Here is a 19221-nt window from a genome sequence, read left to right as displayed (position 1 = left end):
CACCTAGCACTGCACTTGAATGACTAGAGAAGGCAAAGGAATGGGATGGAAATATTTTCTCCTGGTAACAGTGGGGAAACGGAAGCAGGGACCAAGAGAAATATTCATGAATCCGGGGGACGCTTCACTTAGAAAGGGAAGCTGGGCCAACTCTCCGCCCTCTGCCCTCTGGAGCCGATCTCTGACCCAGTCCCCTCCACCCCTGGCTCCTGAGACCTTCAGGAAGCCTGGAGCGCTTCACGTCACCCACTCCTGCTCAGGCGATTTCACCTCTGCCTTCAACAAAAAGGGTAAAGAAATCCCCTGAAGCTAACGACGCCAAAAAAGGCCAGGTTGCTCTCCAGAGGGCAACGGCACAGCAGACGAATCTGCAGCATTGAGGACTGTGGGCAGACTCGAGGAACCTCCTGACCACCAGGATTTAATCTCTCAAGTGATTCTTAAAGGAATGACCAAGCGGGAAGGATGGGGGAGTGGCCGGCCTATCCAAGGGAGCCAAGCAGAGGTCAGGGATGGGCTGTAGGCCTTCCTGGAGGCAGGGGAATGGCCTGGTTGACTTTCCTAGGAATTGGTTCTCACTCGAGGGGCTGCCACTCCATCTCAGGGCCCATCACTCACGTTAATTACCGAGAAAAAGCCAATTTCTCCTAATTTCCAGACTCCAAACGACAATGTCATTAGGCTGGGTAATACACAGAGAAATTGTGCGTATCTGTCTTGGAACATGTCTTGAGCCAGAATAGGTGAAGATGCCCCTGGCAGGGAGTTGTCTCAGAGATGCTCCCCGTGGCAGACAGCCAATTATAGGAAGAGACGCTGTGCCACCAGGGCAGAGGTACTCTCCCTCTCTGTTTGACAGGCCCCAATGGTGGTGATTAAACCACACTAAGCAATGTTATGGTTAACAGCCCAGAACATGCAGACCCTGCCAGATATGAACAGAGCCCGGGATTCCCCTCTCAGGTTTACACAAGGCTGTGAAAACCCTTGTCGGATGAACTTGAACTCACACTTGTCAACGGCCAGAGCCCTTCCCAATCTTGCCTGCACCCTTTGCCATGAGCTCACCGCCCACCTCTGGATGGAGGTGTCTGGGCACCTTCTTATCTCTGGCAGGGAGGAGCTGGCCATTCCCATGCACTCTTTTCTTCCCTCAGCAAAACCACCTCCGCGGCTGTGAACAGAATGCAGCCCCCAGCCCTGGAACACCAGCCCCGGCACTGTCACAGCCCTTCACCTGCAGCGTCACACTCCTCATATTTAATCCTCACTCAAGCCCACTTAACGTATGAGGAAATCGAGAGAGAAGTGATTTGTCCAAGCTCAAATCTCAGAGCTAAACTTGACCCCAGGTCTGCCCAATGCCAGTGCTCAGGCTTGAGACAGAGTCCTCTACACCATCCAACCAGAATTCCAGAGCACGTACTAGGTCCCAGCTCTTGATACAGAGAATCAGACACAAACAGGCCCTACCCTCAAGAGCTCAAGTGAGGGAGAGGCAGGATGTAAAAATATAATTATAGCTCAGCGTGATCTGTGCATGACACAAAAGAGGAGATACAAAAGGTTTATTCTCACCAGTAATCAAAGAAATGCAAATTAAAACAACAATATGATGCAGTTTTTATCTATTGAAATTAATACAGTTTTTTTTTCTTTAAGGCAGCACCATTGTTGGTGAGAACTGGAATGGAGGGCACTCTCCTATTCAACTGATGAAAGGGGAAATTAGAACCACTTTTCTGGAAAGCAGTAGGTCAGTGGTGTCAAGAGCTTTAAAAACAGACAGATCCTTAGGTCCTAGGTCCCATCAGTCTACCTTTAGGAACTCAATCCAAGAAATAACCCAAAGATAGTTCTTAAAAGACTATGCACAAGGATGCCTATTGCTGTTATCTAAAACTACAAAATCACAACCCACACAAATGTTGAGCAATAGAGTGTTGGTTAAATAAATTTTGATACATCTATATATGAGTATTTTGCAACCATTAAAAGTCAGTTCTTGAAGGATTTTTAATAACCTGGGAAAATGCTCACTATAAAATGATTAGTGAAACAAAGAAGGAACAAAACTGTACTTGGAAGACGGTCTTAATTTTGTTTAAAAAAATCAGTGCATTTAAAGCAAGTCTGGATGGAAATAAAATGAGTTATCTGAGAGGATTATGGGTAATTTTGTTTCAATTTTCTGTTTTTCTTCTACAAATTTTCTGAAAGACAAAAGTCCTTAGATGTAAATGCAATGGGGGGGGCGGGGAGAGGTTAGCTCAGGATGTTATGGGAATTCAAAAGAGGGGCCCTAACTCAGCTTGGGGAAGGTCCAGGAAGGCTTCCTGGTGGAGGTGGTGCCTGGGCTGAGTCTCTGAGAATGAGTAGCCTTATCCAGTAAAGGAGGGCTTGTGTTCCAGGTATACGAAACTATGTATTTTCTGACTTCTGGAAATGCTTGGCAGCTTGTGTGGCCAGCTGAAGTGGCAACAGGTAGAGCCTGTGGACGCCGAGATGGCAATGAGCAGGGCCCACACTGGCGAAGGGCTGGACGGCCAAGCTGAGGAGTGGCACTTTGCCCTGAGAACAGCTGTGAGTTAATGGGTCCTAGGCAGCGGGGGTGGCATGGGGTGAGGGGAAAACATTATCCAAGTCATGTTTTAGAAAGATCGTTGTGGCCGCAGAGCGGAGAGGGGACAGGGCGTGGGGGCGGGGCGGGGCAAGCCGCGGAGCCTAGAGACCAGGGAGCCACCAGGAGGCTGTCGCCTCACGTGGGTGGGAGGAGGCTGGGCTGGCTGGGCTGCGGTGGCAGAGGAGGAGGGGCCTGCTGGGGCCACCAGGAGGGGATCTTACAGGACTTGGGGATCCACTGGAGAGGGGAGGTGGGGGTGGAGGAGGGGAGGCTGTAAGCACACGCTCGCACACACCACACACTCAGAGAATTAGACTGCCATTTCAGAAGTGCCTTTCTCCCCCATTTCCCCCAAATGGGCACATTTGGGGCTTATTTGACATTGGGCTGCAGACCCTGGAAGAAGTTGACCTTGGCCCCGCCACCACGCCTGGGCTGACCTGCTGGTTCATCCTCAGCCCTGAGCACCTGCTGCCCACCCCCCGCACTCCTAGCCGGCTGCCCTGAAGGCGGGGGCAGGTGAAGGGAAAGCCACAGGGAGGTGAGGGCCAAGGAGAGGGGAGTGGGTAGGAAGGCCACGGCTGGGACCCTCCCTCAGGACGCAGACACTGCCACACGCATGGGCGTGGGTCCCCACATCCAGCACGGTCGAGTCACGGACAGGAGTGTACACCCAGAGACACAGCCTGACAGGCCCTGCCACACGCAGCCACACACCCACCGTCTGACAGCCTCAGAGAGTCAGCCCAGACTGAGTCTCACACTCAGGCCATTGTGCTCAGCTGGAGCCCCCAGGGTCCTCTGGCTGCCCCCCCACCCCAGCCCTACACCCCCTCCCCCCTCCCAGGAGGACAGGACAGAGGGCTGGCAGAGGGGCCAGGACCGGGGACTGGCACAGGGACCAGCAGCCAAATGGGGCAGACGGGAGGGAGGCCTCCGAGAAGGGGTTGCCAAGGCAACAGGCTCCTGCAGAACCAACCAGAGGCTTGGATTCTCGGCTCTTATTTTTAGAAGTTGGGCCTGGGCTGGTGGGGCTGGCCAGTGGGCCAGGTGCCCCTGGGCAGTGCTCGCGGGCACAGGCACCAGCATCGACCCTCCTGAGGGGCTCTGGTGGGCACTGCCCACGCCCAGGCTTTTCCCACACACGCCCCCAGCTCCTCCCTCTACCCTCTTCTCTCTTCACATAGACCCAAGGTCCCTCGACCAGAAGTACCCTCCACCCCCCCGCCCCCGCCAGCTCCCGGGAGCGGGGGGCACAGCCTGCCCTCCCACTGCAGCCTATTGATGTCTGTCGCTTCATTTATGGGGGTGGGAGGCGTGGAAAGGGGCTTGGCCAGATTTGCAGGGTGCTGTGTGTAAGGCTTGACTGACGATGTGTGTATGCATCTGAGGGGGAAATCACGCTCACTCTCAACTCTGTGTGGGGGCGTGTGCATGTGTGTGAGGGAGACTTCCCTCTTCTACGGGGGCAAAAATGAAGCCCCCCTCTCCCAGAGCCCTCCCCTAACGTCCACCCCTGCCGAAATCTCTAAAAGGTGGGGAAAAGGCAGAGCTCTCAAACTGGAAGGGCAGTGGAGGGCCTGGCCCTCGTTGTCCCCCCTTGTCTAGCACCTACCTATGTCTGAACAGGTGGCTTCTCCCAGGGCAGCAGGGTGGTGGCAAGGACGGTGGGGGCAGACAGACCCAGGTAGACAGAGACTGGGTGAGGGGGACAGCAGAGGCTCAGGCTGACTTTAGGTGACTCCTCCAGCTGCTGGGGATTTCTCCGTTAATCTGGGACTGCTTGTTTGCATTTCATTTGCCTATATTTGCATAACAAGGGCCTGGCTGGCACCAGAGTTTGAAATTCCTGGCTTGGGTAATTGTGTGAAAAGAGGGGCCTCTGGAGATTGAGCTGGAATCCAGGGGCCAGGGAAACAGAGGCAGGGGGCTGGTTGTGTAGACGTTGATGGTCTGCACCCAATCCCAGGAGCCTCCACTTCTTCCCTAACCCTGGGGCAAGAATGGGGTGGGAGAGGTGACAAGATTAGGAGTCCAGTCGTCACTGAGAGCCCCTGGCCCCCAGCAGGGAGCTGGGCCCAGAGCATTGAGAGCCCATTGAGGCCTGAGTGTGGTCAGGGCAGAGTTGGGGGGGGAGGTAGTAAAACCCCACAGCCTCTGCCCCTGCCACCTCCTTCAGGCCGCCTCTCCAGCCAGCGTGCTTGGATCCCATCCTGGAGAAGCCACGTACTAGCTCCAGTACCTTCAACCTGGGCCACCAAGGCCGCTGCCCTGGGGCTCCCCTTTCCAAGGCCCCATTCTGGCGCTCTCCTGCACGAGGTGAAGAATTCGAAGATCCATGGGGCTGTGCCCACTTAGTGCCCCAACCTCCTTCAAGACCCAAAAATCCCCTGCCCAAACAGCCCCCACCAGCTGCCTGGGCCTGTGGGGCCCCGTGCCCACGTCCTTCCTCCTCGGGCCCAAGGGGCGGCCACAGGGTGGCTCTTGGCCAGGAGCGCGGACCAAGCTGGGCCTGGAGGGTTGGGGCGCGCACAGGAGGCCCCTCGTGGTGCAGGATGGAGCCCCGGGTGGGAAGAGAAGCGGGGGGAGGGGCCTCCATTTCTGCTCTTGTCCCGGGCTCTTCAAATGTTTGGGGAGGCCCTGACAAGCTGTCTGACCTTGGAAAGTTACTTAACCTCTCTGTGCCCCCAAATGCGGTTAATAATAGTACCTGTCTCCTAAGGAACTGAGTTAATTCATGTAAAGCACTTAGAGCAGTGCTTGGCACAGAGTAAGAGTGCGTGAGTGTGAGCTGTTGTTATATTACCTAATATCCTGGGAGCTGGCTCTTTCCCTCCAGCTGCAGCAGCACACCTTCCCTTTCACTTGAAGAGAGTTGGGAAAAAGTAGAAGTAGGGACATCTTCCATTTGCTTCCCTTTCCTCCTGCCTCAGAGCCGAGAACCTCCTTCCTCTTCCCGCCCACCCCCTGCACCCCCAGGTCAAAATGCCAGCAGGGCAGCCAGGTCATCGGACCTAACCTGGCAATTTGTTAAATGTCCTGATAGGTTGAATGAATGAATGAATGCATGAAAGTTAAATAGAGGGCTGGGGTGACAGGACTGCCAGGCAGATGTTTTGGCTTTGGGAGCCGCAGATCTGTTTCTCTGAACACCACCACCGCTTGCTGCTGTTTCCACTGTGCGGGGCGAGGGGCCTGGCCGAGATCCCCTCGCGCTCAGCCTGGCGGCTCTGGTGAGCAGTCCCGGCTCGTCTCTGTGGAAGGGGCACGTGCACCTGTACCTGTGGGTACCGGGGGCGGTGTCTGCCTGTGGCTGGGCCCTTTCGTGTCCTGTGGGTGCCTGAGCATGTGCCGGGGCCTCCGTGTGAATCCATCTCCTTGCCCAGCCATGAGAAGCCCGGGGGCAGACCCCGAGCGGCCCTTGGCTGGGGGGGCTGGGGAGCCGCACTGCCTGCTTATTTACACTCCTGCTCTCCGCCCGGCAGAGCCAGGCCTCGGGCGGTCACCCGCGTGTCAGCCAGTGGGTTAGCGGTGGATGGAGAGCTCTCCTGGGGCCCCGTGCCTCCGCCATCTGGCTGGGATCAAGGAGAAGGCAGGCCCAGCCTCGGGACTCCTCTCTGGGGCCTCAGGCTTGGCACCAGGCTCATTTCAGAGAGTGGAGGGTGTGTGGGCGGGTAGGAGTGGGGGCCTTCACAGGTGACTTTGTGGGTTCGATCTCTGGGGTGGAGGGAGTCTGGGCATGGGTGGTTAGGTCTAGGTGGGATTTTGAATACAGGTTTTTAAGCGTTTGCATTCAGGACTGTGTGTTTGTTTCTGTGTCCGTGACTGTGTCCTTGTGCTTTGGGGTTCTGTGCAGGGTGGTGTATGTCCCAGCCTGTGGGTCAAGTGCACAGGAAGCTCTGGGTTGGGGGAGAGGCAGGGAGGGCTCGGACCCAGTGGGGCCTGGAGCTGTGCCCTTTTTCCGTGAATTCCTGGTTTGACTTTCAGTCAGGAGAAATTAACCAGCTCCCTTTCTTACAAAACTGTTCTCATTTCTCTCCTCCTACTCGGTAAAGCACATTGGTCCTGAGCTGCAACAGAGGAGCTGGAAGTCCCTGAGCGGGAAAGTAAGGCAGCCTGAGAGGATCCCTGACTGTCATCAAACCCTGTCCCTTGGAGGTGAACCCTGTTTCAGGCATCATCAAATTCCCAGGCTCCCCGAGAAGCGGCGCCTAGAAACTCCCCTCACCTGCCTCAGCACTGAGTCAGGAAAGTCACATGGCCACCGAAAGACACACGTAAAGCCACGCTGATGTACAGTCACACATTTACCCAGACACAGGCACCACCACAGCATCACGCAGGAGCCTGACACATGTGCAGTCACAGATCTGCCAGACACTAACCCACATACACTTAAAAATACTCATACAGCCACACAGTCACACAGATGTGCAGGTATGTGTGTGTTCACAAAAGTACTCATAAATTGGTGAAATCGCCATACACACTCTTGCAAGGACACACGTGCTTGGCCTGACGGGCATGCAGACATACTTGCCTGTATACTCTCACACTTTCTGTCCTTCTGTGTCCTCTCTCGCCCACATTCTAGTTCTCCTTCTAATGCCCTGCTTAGCCAAAGGCCCTTTGCATGGTGAGCCTCAAAGAAGAGCAGATGCCCGTGTGCTTCTGCAGGGGACTTGTGGAGCTGTGTGATGGCATTCTGTGAGTGGGTCTGTAGATGTATGTCTACACGCACGTTTGTGTATCTGTTCAGTACTATGTGTATACAGCTTTGCGGTCCAGGATCCACAGGCGGGCTAGGCTGGCTCCCCTCCCGGCAGAGGCTATGGCCTGGGGCGGGTCTGGGCGGGACAGGACTGAATCCCCCAGCCATTGACAGTCGTATTTACAGAGCTCCAAGTAGGACGTAATTGCTTCTATTAATCTTTTTCTGGTTGTTAATTGCTCACTTATCGGGTTGTGTATTATGCCAACTGTTGCTCTTAATTCGCCTCCATAGCTGCAGGTGTTTGCTGCCTTATTAACTGTTAATCGGCGTGGCTAGGGATGGAGACTTAATTGGCCCCCAGCATGGGACAGAGGCAGGCCAGCCAGGCACTGTCAGGCTCTCGGCCTGTCCCTGGAGCCTTCATCTGCGGAGCACAAGTGGTTAGCAGGGAAGGGGCTGGCCCACCGCCATCCTCGGGCAGACATCAGTCCTACAAGCCATGGTCAGAGTGACAACTCATGGTATGACTCCCATGCAGTTCAGCTTCCTCCAGAAAGTCAACTGACGAAACAGAATCCAGCTCCTATACCACCTCCCCTTCACAAACAACCATCGTCTACCTAGGATAGGAGCCAACCTTGTTTATTTTTATTTTCTGGACCTAACTGAGAACGAAGAGACCAACACAGAGTGGAACTAGTTCTCCCCTTTAACACTGCCTCTGTTTCCCATCTGATCTTAAGAGTCAAGGCTGTTAAGGTTACAGAGACACTGGGAAATAGGAGGACAACATATCCAGAAGAAGCCAGAGCAGGGAGGACTGAAATTAGACCCAGTAAGGACTTCCCAGCTATTCAGGAGGAAATCTGGAGCAGCTGGAGTCCAAACAAGAACAAGAATGTCCAGGAGATCTGCTGCTCCATCCCAGCCACCCTCAAGGGGTCTCTAGAAGCCTCTGCTTGCACAGCCCCAAGAACAGGAAACTTGTTCCCTCCGCAGCACAGCTACACAGCTGCAGCTGTGAGAGGGTTCCCATACTGAGCTGCTGTTGCCCCTCAGTCGCAGCAGAGGAGTCCCCATTGTCCATAATGGGGAGACTGAGGCCCAGAAAAGGCAAGGGAGTGGCCCCAGGGCTCCCCAGTCCTCTATGGTATAGGCTCAGACATGTGGATCTCCCAGCGAAGTTTCTGCCCTCAGCCTCCTGCTCCTTTCCAGGCATCTCAGCCCCAGTGGGTATTTCCTCAGTGACCACCACCTCAGCTCTGGTCTTCAGCCTCCCAACTTCAGTAGCAGCTGCTGTAGCCACCTCAGGCTCCATCAGCTTTGGGATAGCAATGTAGTGTTTCTGGAAATAATCGGTTCCCTGAGGGAGACAAGGATATATATACGCTGCGGGGAGGGGTGAGTGTCTGCTGCTCCAGCCTCCAAGCAGGACAAACAGGCAAACCAACAGTCCTCATCTTGTGCCGCATTGAACCCATCTACCCTGACATCTGGAAGTTTTTCCTGGTATCTGGCTGCCATCTCTTGAGCTGCAAAGGAAGTTGATTCTGCTTTGAGTGCTGAGAGGAGCGGGGCTCTTTGTGGGAGAGAAGAAGTTACCATGGAATACCTACTGCATGCCAGAACCAGCAACATGCACACAAAAGCAGCATCTCATTGAACCTTCACACCACAGAGAAGGAAACCGAGGCACAGAAAAACAAACCAAGCTTGCCCAAGGCCACACACCCAGGAAAGGGCAGAATAGGAATTCCAAACAGGCCGAGCATTGTCTGGGGAGGCTGGGTGTCTGTGGACACAGGTTCCCGGGCGGGTTTCATGCTTATGGTTCAAGAAGGAGGGGTAGTGGCAGGGGAGCGGTGGTCACTATCCCTGTTCACCCACCCACCCCACACCTGGGAACATCATAGGTAAATCTGCATGCATGCGCAGTCCAGGTACCTATCCAGCTGTTTGAGAGAAGCAAAGTGAACTGTCCCGGGATACTTGCCCAAGCAAGTTCCGGCCCCGCCTCGACAATGACATGCAGATACATGTAAATTTGTACACACAACTGCTCAAACCTTTGGGGGCAATGGGGTGACACTGGAGCTCTTACTGTGGAAACCTAAACGCGACCCCCCTCCGCCCCGCACACGCAGGCGCATAGACACGTCGGGAGAGACCCAGGGTTCCTCGCTCCAGAGCCCGGAGGCCCCCGGAGTCGCAGAGGGTGAACCCGGAGGCTCCTCCGAGCCCGCGTCCAGGCCGAGGGACAGAAGCCGAGGTCCGGGGCCAAGCGCGGGGAGCGCAGAGTCGCGATCTCTGCCCGCCCGGGGGGTCGTCTTCCACTAATCCGGGGGAGCTAGGTGGCGGGGCCCCCCTGCGACACCTACTCCTGCCTAGCAACGCAAGCCCGCCCAGCGTTGCTTAGCAACGCGCCTCGAGCCTAGCAACCACTGGGCATGCCCCCTAGCAACAACTTGTCTAACCCAAGCTCCTGGCCTCAGCCAAAGGCAGCAAGATAGGGGCTTGTGCAGTAGGGGCAAAAGGTGAGGTGGGAGTCATGCTGCACAGCTCCCAGAGTCGAGGCAGGGTGCAGGATTTCGGGGTTCACCAATTGCCCCCTCCGCGGGGCGAGGTGGCGTTATCACCCCATTTACGGGAAAAACTGAAGCTCCTAAAGTACAGATCTCGTTCTTCCCTAAATGCCCAGAGAATAAACTCTCCCCGACGTGGGGATCTCTTCCGTCTCTGTCGGGGGAAACCCTGGGCCTAGGCGAACCATCGTGCACAGCCCTCTCCCACCCCAATCGGCGTTAGGAAGACGACCCAAGTTGCCGGCTCAGAACAGGAGCCGCGGGTTGCATAGTAATTTACGACGTTTGCATACGGCGGGCAGGCTGTGGCACTCCCACGGCCCTGAGAGCCAGAAAAGTTCCCGCGGAGTCCCCACCCCCTCCCCCGGTTTACCTGTCCAGCCCCTCTCTCTACCTCCCACCTGCGCCCCACCCGCACCCCACCTCCAACCCCCTTCCACCCAATTCCCGCCCCTCGCCCCGCCCCTCGGCAGGCCTCCTGTCCCGCGAGCCCCGGCCTTCATCCCAAGGCCGAGGGCCCCCTCTGCTGTCGACCGCGGGTAGGGCAGCCGCAGAGCTAGTGGGGCAGAGAAAGACTAGGCCCCGCCCCGCCCATCGCCCCCTCCTCTCAGTCCAGCTGGGTCCAGGCGAGGCTGGCACGTGGGTAGACTTCCAGAGGAGGTGGGCAGGGTTTACTCCTCCTCGGGCTCGGCGGCAAAGAGCGGGAGCCTGCCAGGGGTTCCCTCCCCCAAGCCATGCCTTATTTCCCCAAACTGGGTCGGTCAGCGAGGGGGCAGCTGGTTCCCAGGTCAGTTCCCAGACTCAGTTTTCTCGAGGTGCACCCCACACTAACACGCTTTACAACTGGAGTGGCTGCTAGGAGCTCATTCCAGAACCAAGAGGGAACAGCACCATTCAGCTCTAACTCCAGTTCCCAACCCCAGCCTGAATGCCCACCCCAAGGCCAAGACCCCTGGCTTTCTCTGGTACCAGGTTCTAGCAGGAAGTACAGGGAGAAATTATCCTACCCGGAACTCCCAACTTCCTCAACGGAGCTCCCTGTGCAGATATGGAATCAGACACATTCACACATTCACACACCTGTCCGCAGGCTCACGCACAGTTAGAGGCCCTCAAAGAGGCACACAGACACATAGGGGATGTGGAAGAGGTCTGAGCTACCCCCAAACTATTCAAAGGAAAAAATCTTGGTAACTGAAAAATTAAAAAAACATTATAATGTGCTCTCCTTTTTCTCTTGCAATCTCTAAGTGGCTGTACTCCTTCAACAGTCACTCCATTTCTCTCCTCTCCACTCCAGTCCTGCCTTCTCTCTCATCACCACTTCTTCCTCCTAGTTCAAAATCCTTTTGTCAGCTGAATCCTGGGGCACAGGACCTCGGCAGCTAACAAGGCTGCCACACTCCACCCCCTGCACTTAGATTCTACTAAGTCTGTGCCCAGAAACTCTCAAACACACCGACTGGTCTGGCGACTCTCCTGACCAGTTAGCAGATGCAGCCCTTACTTTGCCAAACTCTTTATTGAACCAAAATCAACACCAAACAGATTGCAGAACAGGAAACAAACAGGGCATGTGCGTGGAGCTGACCCTTCCCTTACTCCACCCCTGCCTCTTTCCCTGGAAGAGCTCAGGGTGTAGCACTGGTGAGGGAACCAAAACCCCTCTCCTGGTAGGTGACAGAGTCAGGCCCCTCTGGAAAGGGGGCACTCAGAGCCAGCCCCATCTGTAGGACCCAAAGAGGAGTCAGGGGCTTGGGCCAGGGGGCTCTGGAGCTGCAGGGGGCTGGCAGAAGAGGCCAAGTATTCCAGTGGGTGCAGGGGGCTGGGGAGGTGCTGCAGAGAGTAGAGGCAGGAGCTCCTGGCCTGAGGTTGACAGGGAGGCTTGGAGCTGATGGCTCATGGTCACCAAGGATTCAAGGTGCTGGAGCAGGGCTTGGTGGGGGCAGGAAGCCCTGTGGAGGTGCTGGCCATGGTGCTGGCCAGCAGCTGCCGCTGCTGAACAGGGTGGCCAGGACTGGGACCAGCCTGGCTCTGGGGGCCTCTGCCCTCGCCCAGGCCCCTGCCAGGCTTCAGGCTCTCCCCATGGTCTCCCCCTGCTTCTGGAGGACTTCTGCCACCCACAAGCGCGTCGTGGAGTCAGGCTGCTTTTGTCCTGGCTCAGTGGCAGGGTACCCCCTGGGGGAGGGGAGTCCTTCAGGGCCACGTCCTGCGCCCTGACCTCCGGCTGGTAGAATTTCATTTCCACCTTTCTGTTGAAGGAGACCGTCTTGCGAACCTTACCCTGCCAGGGGCTGGAGCCTGCTGAGCCTGGCAGTCCTGCCTTGGGGAGCAGCACAGCCAGCAACAAGCTTGAATGAGTGACTTCCAGGCCTGTGGTGGGGGCGGGGAGACAACAAGAGCCTAGTGGGGAGAGTGCAGCGCCCCTAAAAGCTGTATTCTGGGTGCAGCAGGAGGGCTGCAGGTTAGACCCTAAGAAGAGCTTCCCAGCACTAAGGCCGATGGAATGGTGGAAGCGGGAGGGCGAGCCTGTCTCAGAAGATTTGGGCTTAGGTGGAAAAGGGTTCACCTGACTGAGGCAGGGCCTGGATGGTTTGATCTCAAGGCCATGGGTTCGAAGTCCACCCAGGGCCCCAAGGACGGGCAGCTCTGAAAGGCCAAGCGCTTTGCTCAGGGAATGAGCACAGTCCACCCCTTGCGCCCCCCACCCCCTCAGCGGCTTCCTGGAGCTGCGGCCTGGCTGGTGTCCATACACAAAGGCCCCGCGCGGCCCCGCATAGCTATGGCAAAAACATCCCTCTCTCCTGTCTTGGGCAGTGCTTTCAGTCCACAGTTTGTACGTCATGCCTCTGTCCTGCTGTGTCTGCCCCATGAGTGTCTGTTCCAGGGTGCCTAAGCGGAGGGGCCGTCTAGCGTGGAGTTGGGGAGCCCAGTCTCTGCAGCCACGCCACCTGGGTGGAAAGCCTGGCTCTGCTGCTGAATGCTGTGGGACCTTGGGCAAGTCACTGACCCCCCCCCCACCTCAGGGTCCTCATCTGTGAAATGGAGAAACAATAGTACCTGCCTGATGGGATTATTCTAAATACTGAATGAATTAATACGGGTAAAGCTTTGAGATCGGTGCCTGGCGCGTACACGAGGAGGAGCTACGACTGGTACTGTTGTCATCACACTGGCCTGTCTCAGGAGTCCCCTTCTGCGAAGTGCCTGCCTCCATCAAGGTCACCAAGTCAGGGGAAGCAGGGACAGCGTGGGCCTCAGGACACTCACCTGGGCCTCCAAGAGGGCGCAGCCTGGCGGGCAGGGGCTGGAAGGCCGGCAGGGGCAGCAGGACCACCCCCACGTGTTCCACAGCGGCCAGGCCGTGGCGCTGCTTGTTGTTGAGGTAGGAGTAGAGCAGCCGGCAGTTCTGGGTATCCCGAGTGCTGTGTGGGCACAGCCTGACCACACTGACATCCTGCGGCCACGGGAGAGAGAGCAGCTCTAGGCGCAGCCGCCCTTGGCTCCCGCAAGCACCAGGGGCTCATCTAAACCTCCGAGAACCCTGAGGAAGCAGGTCCTGCTTTTGACAGCAGAGGAACCGGAAGGGCTTGCCCAGGGTCACACCGTGAGTCTGCAGTCACGCTGGGGAGGAGACCCGGACATCCCAATACCAAGGGAAGGGTGGAGGTGCAGGTAAGAGGCTGGGAGGAAAGGGGCGCCCAAGGGGGTCAGTTACCTTGGCCTCGGCTGGGCAGATGCTGGCCAGCAGGTCCCAGACTGTGTTGGGGGGGATGCAGCCTGCTGAGCGGATCACCTCGGGTAGGGTCTGGGGCAGCAAGGACAAAGAATCAGCCCCCAGCTTCCCACCCACTTAGAGGCGGTCTCCAGACAAGGCCCCAGGGGCTGAAGCCTGCGGCAGGGAGGATGGGCTGGCAGCCTACCAGACCAGGGGTGTGGGGGGTACAGCTCGTCCAGGGCCATCTCCTCCGACTCACACCCTCATCGGCTCTTGATCTGACTAATCAATGACCACGCCTAAAACCCTCCCCTGGGCCAGGGCCAGGGCCAGGACCAGGGCCAGGCCAGGGAGGTACCTGACTCCTCCCCCAGGTCTGTCTCGCATGGGGAGTCGTCTTGGCAGGAGTGGGGCCAGTGCCTCATTCGCCCCATGCCTACACAGGGCCTGGCGCAGAGCAGTGCCAATGACTTGTTTTAGAAGGAATGAGTGACTGAGTAAATGACGGGGTTGGTCAGTGGGTGAGGCGTCCCCGCGGAGCAGGACAGGAGTACCTGGACGAGCCGACAGCTGTGCCCCGAGACCAGGTGGGCCTTGGCCCGGAACCGCTTGATGGAGAACATGTCTAGAGCCCCCTCCCAGGGCGGCTGGCTGGGTGGGGCCTTTGTGGGCCCAGCTGGGGTCTGAGGCCTGGAGGGAGGGACAGAGAGACAGGGCCAGGCAGAGTCGGTCACCAGGACTTCCCCTGCCTCTCTCTCCTAACTCCTGCTCCTTTCTTTTCAGAGCAGGTCCTGTGTCCGCACTGCAGAGGGGCTGGAACGAAGGCCACAGAGCTGGCTGAACCCGCGTGCTGGCCCAGCATGTGCACGGGGGACCAGGAAGCTGGGCTGATCAGTTCCACTGCCCAGCTGGGGAAACGGCAGGCTGTGAAGGAGGCAGGACTTGCCCAAGGCCGTACACAAAGAAAAGCCCATGCTGTGCCCACTGCCCCAGCTGGTGCCTCCCCCCCCAGGATGTCCAGCCCCTGCCCCCAGCCACACCTGTCCTGGGGCTCTGTGAGAGGCTTCTCCCTGTTCGGGGGCATCTCTGGAGAGAACTCAGGGGCTGAGCTTGGAGCTCCCTGAAAGACGCTGTCCTCTGGCCTCCTGGCGGCTGTGAAGGAGCCTGGCAGCTCACACGAGGGCTCCCAGTCTGCAAATAGCAGAGGCAGGAGCTGGAACAGGGCCAGGCAGCCAGGCCGAAGCCAGCTGCAGAACCAGGGTTGGAACCCAGTTTCTTTATTTTTTAAAATATATTTTTTATTTATCTTTAAGAGATATATAGATCACATAAAATGTTACATTAAAAAATTGAGAGTCCCATATGCCCCACTCCCCACACCCCCTCCTCTTCCCACATCAACAACTTCTTTCATTAGTGTGGTACATTCATTGCAACTGATGAATTTTGGAGCACTGCTACACAACATGGATTACAGTTTACCTTGTAGTTTATACTCTCTCTCAGTCTATTCAGTGGGTTATGGAAGAATATATAATGTCCTGCATCTGTCCTTGCAAAGTCAGTCAGGACAACTCCAAAAATGCCCCATATTACACCTTTTTCCCTTTCCCTGCCCTCAGCAACTTCCATGGCCACTGTCTCCACATCAATGATACAATTTCTTCCATTGCTAGAATCATAATAATTCTATAGTAGAATACCAGTACGTCCACTCTAGTCCATATTTTATTCCCCAATTCTGAGGACTCTGGGATGGTGATGCCCACTCTGCCTCTTAATTGAAAGGGGTCTTCAGTCCCACATGGCTGATGGATGGGACTCTCCTGCTTGGAGATGTAGACTCTCTTGGTTCCTTAGTGTTGAACCCAGTTTTTGAAAAGCCCCGGGGCACGGGCACCCCCACCCTGCCCAGGCTGCTAGCCTCTCTTGCTGCTGAATCCCACACTGGGCCCCAGCCTGCCTGCCGCCCATGTGGCTCACCTCTGTGCCCCCTTCCCACCTGTGCAGATCCGGCAGTCGGGGTCTAGGAAGTGGCGCTCGTGCTGCTCTGTGGTGTCCTCCAACACAGCAGGCAGGGCCGGTGGGCTGCAGTCCAGGGACACTGGGGGGCCCTGGATGACAAGGAAGGGGAACCAGGAGGGGGGCTGGGAGAGTTAAGGGCCCTCCAAGGGAAGGGAACCTCAGGGTCATGGTTTATTTCATTTTTCCAAGTAATATGTTATTTCATTGCCAAAGTACTGTGATTAAAGGAAAACTGGAAAATAAGTAAATACTGGGGGGAAAGAAAGCACCCATCCCAATAGTATGAGATAACCGTTGATCTTCTGGTTATTTCTTTCTAATAGTTTTTCTGGCATAGGGCTTGGATCCTTTTACTAAAATAGCTGGGATCAAATATTCATTTTCATCTTGTAATTTTGTCCATCAATGACAGCAGAGGCATTTGCTGTGCTATTCCACAGTCTTTTTCAACACTGCACTGATAAGGCAGGCTGTAGCTGACACCACTTCTGTTGCTAAACATCTGGATTGTTTCCAGCTTCTCCCTAAACAGCACTGTGGAGATCTTTGTGCAGAAAGAATTTTCCTCAACTTTGAATTATTTCCTTAGGACAAGTTCTCAGAAGCAGAGAACAGATTCAGGAAGAATGAACATTTTTTTAGATCTTGATATTCCTTGCCAAATTGCCAAATCACTTTTTTTCACTCACAATAGAAATAGCTTTAAACTCAAAACCACACACACACACCATGTGCATTGTAAAATAATGCCACGGAGAATAAGGAAAAGAGTAAGCATTGCTTTAGGAAGAATACTCTAAGTTTGAAATTAGATTCAAACTTGCATCTGCCTTATAAAGCAATTCCACAGTAGTGCCAAAGCACAGACTTGAGTTCAAATCTCAGCTCCACCATCTGCAAACTGCATGACCTTGGACAAAAGGCTTTAGGTTCCTTATCCAGGAAATGGGCATAGTCATAGCACCGGCCTCGTAGGTTGTTTGAATGAAGCCCTACTTGTAAAAGGGGCATATAGTAGATACTAAAAAACATGTAGAGATTATTTTATGTTCTATTTTCTCCTCCTCTACTCTTCTCCCTCCTCTCTTGAGGCTGAGGACTTCTCTCCAGGTCTCCCTGGCTTCTCCCCCTACATTTACACATCCATGTATTCAGTCAATGAATACGGTGCCAGGGGCCTGCCCTCCACCCCCATCCCAGACACAGCCGATGGGACGGGGGTGAGCAGCTGACCCGTGGTGAGAGGAGCCAGTGTGGCCTTTCACTGCGAGTGGCTGAAGAGAGCCGAGGGGCAGTTCTGAACGGCTGCAGGAAGCAGAGCTGGGGGGGGTGCAAAGTGGAGGCGCAGCAGGGTGGGGGTGAGGACAGGTGAGACACCCACCAGCAAGAGAGACCGATCCCCTGGTCACTCCAGGCCTCAGGGGCAAGTTCCAGGAGGCCGCCCCCTGGACTGGCTGCCCGCGGGCCCTGGGTGCCACCCCACCTGGAGAGTCTCTTGCCCTTCCTTTGAGGAGTGAGGGCCTCTGTGACACACACACGCAAACATCTGACCCGCACAGTGTGGCCCTTCTGATTCCCAGAGGTCCAGATGGAACGGCTGAGGGTGGGGGTGACCAGTGTTAGAGCTGATGGCCACTCACACGGGGCGCCTTGGAGTTAGGAGACAAGGAAGGGACCAGCCCTGCGGAGGCGCTGATGGAGCCGATGGCCCTGCCCCAGCCCCCGCTCACCTGCACCCTGTGGGTTACACTCATTCTCCCCATTTTTCCATGGAGAAGGTGGGCCTCGGCATGGCCAGGTGACCTGCCCAAGGCCACACAGCTAGTGAGGTTGAGGGGTGGGGTCCCTGGGTACAGGCCCCGCCTGGCACCTGGCCAGGCTCCCGCTTACCACCAGGTCCTCCAAAGTCAGCGTCTGGTCGGTGTCCCGCTGGATCTCGACCTCGCCCTTGTGGGTCAGTTTGGTGGACGGGAGGCTGCACAGCTCCCGCTGCTGCTGCTCGAGGATCTCCAGGCCCTGGCAGGTGGAGCAGCTCGCCAGCTGGGCTGGGGGCTCTCCCGCCCCAAGAGCCTGAGTGCTCACCCTCGTCCTTCGAGGCCCCTCTCCTTCCACGCCAGGCCCGTCCCTTCCTCCACGCTTTTGCTTCTGCCATCGGCCTCACCTGGAATGCCCTCCTCTCTCAGCCCTCATTCTCTTTATTCCACTTGTTCACGCTTCAACTCAAGTCCTGCCTCCTCCAGGAAGCCTTCTTGGCCTTTGCCTTCACCCACAAATCACTTCTGCTTCTGACTGAACCCACCTTCTGCCCTGGGAAGGGTGCTGCATAGTAGAAAGAGTGCAGGCTCTGCAGTCCCAGCCGGGCCATTAACAGGCACCCACCAGGCAGTACTGCCGTGGGCCATCCCCTCCCCTGTCTGAGCCTCCACTCATCTGCTCTCTGGAACAGGGTGAGAGCACTATGTCAATATACACCCTGTTCAGCCTGGACCTGGCTCCTGGTAAATGCACGCTGTGATTAGCACTGTTGATCAGTGTCACCCTGTCCAAATGTCCCTCCTTTTCCAACAATGGCTGGACGACAGGGGTCCTCTCCTCCCTGGCTCTGTGCGTGCACGGCCCCACGCTTGCTTTAATGCTGTCACCATCTTGAAATTCTTAATACTATCCGAACAAGGGGCCTCCGGTTTCAGTTTGTCCTAGCACAATGAAGGGATGCAAATTAGGGGGACAGTGCTGCCCCCGGCCCCCCCGCAGGGCCTGGTTGGAAAGTCAGCCTAGAATTGACAGATGCACCCCATCAGCCCAATGTCCCCCAGAAGCGGGGCCTCAGCCCCCCACCCCATCCCCATGGGCCCTGGTCCCTAGACTTCTCCCTCCCTCTCTCACTCAGCCACCGACAACTGTTAGGCAAGCGTTCCCTAAAGCCCACCCGTCCCCACACCCCGCCGGCCCCTGAGGAGCTCCCTGGCAGGGAGAGGCCAGTGGACACAGCATATGGGCTGTCACCGTGAAGTGTGGGGACCGCGGGGCCCCTTACCCGCTGGGAAGACTTCTAGTCTGGTCCAGGGCTTCCGAGGCCGGGGGGAGGGGCACCTCAGGGGTACACCCCCCATGGAGAGCCGATGACAACCTGCGCTCCCGCCTCCCACATCGTTCCCAGACTTTCCCCTTTCCACCACCATGGTCAGCCAAGCGGAATACGCCGCCTCTCCACCCAGCTCTCCATCCCCAATCCCTTCTATTTCTGCCCCTTTTTTCCTTGTGGGAAGGTTCTTTCGGCCCCTCTTTCCCTCTTTGTTTCCTTATTTCCATGTTTCTCTTGTCTCTGCCTGTCTTCTTCCTCAGTCTGCTCTCAGTTCCTCCCTGCTCCGTCCTCGGCCCCCCCACCCCACCCCTCTCCCCGACACCATCTCCCTGGCTGCTCACCCTTCTCTCCTCCTGGTCCCGCCAGCGGGCCAGCTCCTGGGGGGCCAGCTGGCTTGCGCTCATTCGCACCAGGCTGTGAGGGGTGACATCTCCACGCACCACCCTGAGGAAGAGGTCCTGCAGGGGCAGGGGC

The 19221-nt window shown here is 56.5% G+C and overlaps 1 protein-coding gene across 1 annotated transcript in view; it reads right to left on the bottom strand.

Annotated features, from left to right (window-relative positions):
* Positions 1-11463: 11463 nt before the first annotated feature.
* The window catches only part of LOC101435701 (SPOC domain-containing protein 1), a 9138-nt gene continuing 1380 nt past the window's right edge, over positions 11464-19221 (bottom strand). Inside the window, 9 exon segments of the mRNA XM_023592532.3 lie at positions 11464-11674; positions 11676-12292; positions 13190-13376; positions 13638-13727; positions 14192-14341; positions 14677-14828; positions 15640-15751; positions 17553-17678; positions 19089-19205. Of these exon segments, the coding sequence (XP_023448300.2) occupies positions 11606-11674; positions 11676-12292; positions 13190-13376; positions 13638-13727; positions 14192-14341; positions 14677-14828; positions 15640-15751; positions 17553-17678; positions 19089-19205 (1620 nt within the window). The 3' untranslated portion in view covers positions 11464-11605.

The sequence above is a fragment of the Dasypus novemcinctus genome, chromosome 9, assembly GCF_030445035.2.
Source record: "Dasypus novemcinctus isolate mDasNov1 chromosome 9, mDasNov1.1.hap2, whole genome shotgun sequence".
NCBI classification, from domain to species: Eukaryota; Metazoa; Chordata; class Mammalia; order Cingulata; family Dasypodidae; genus Dasypus; species Dasypus novemcinctus.
Note: the sequence above shows the minus strand (reverse complement) of the source record. Positions and strands in the feature narration are given on the sequence as shown.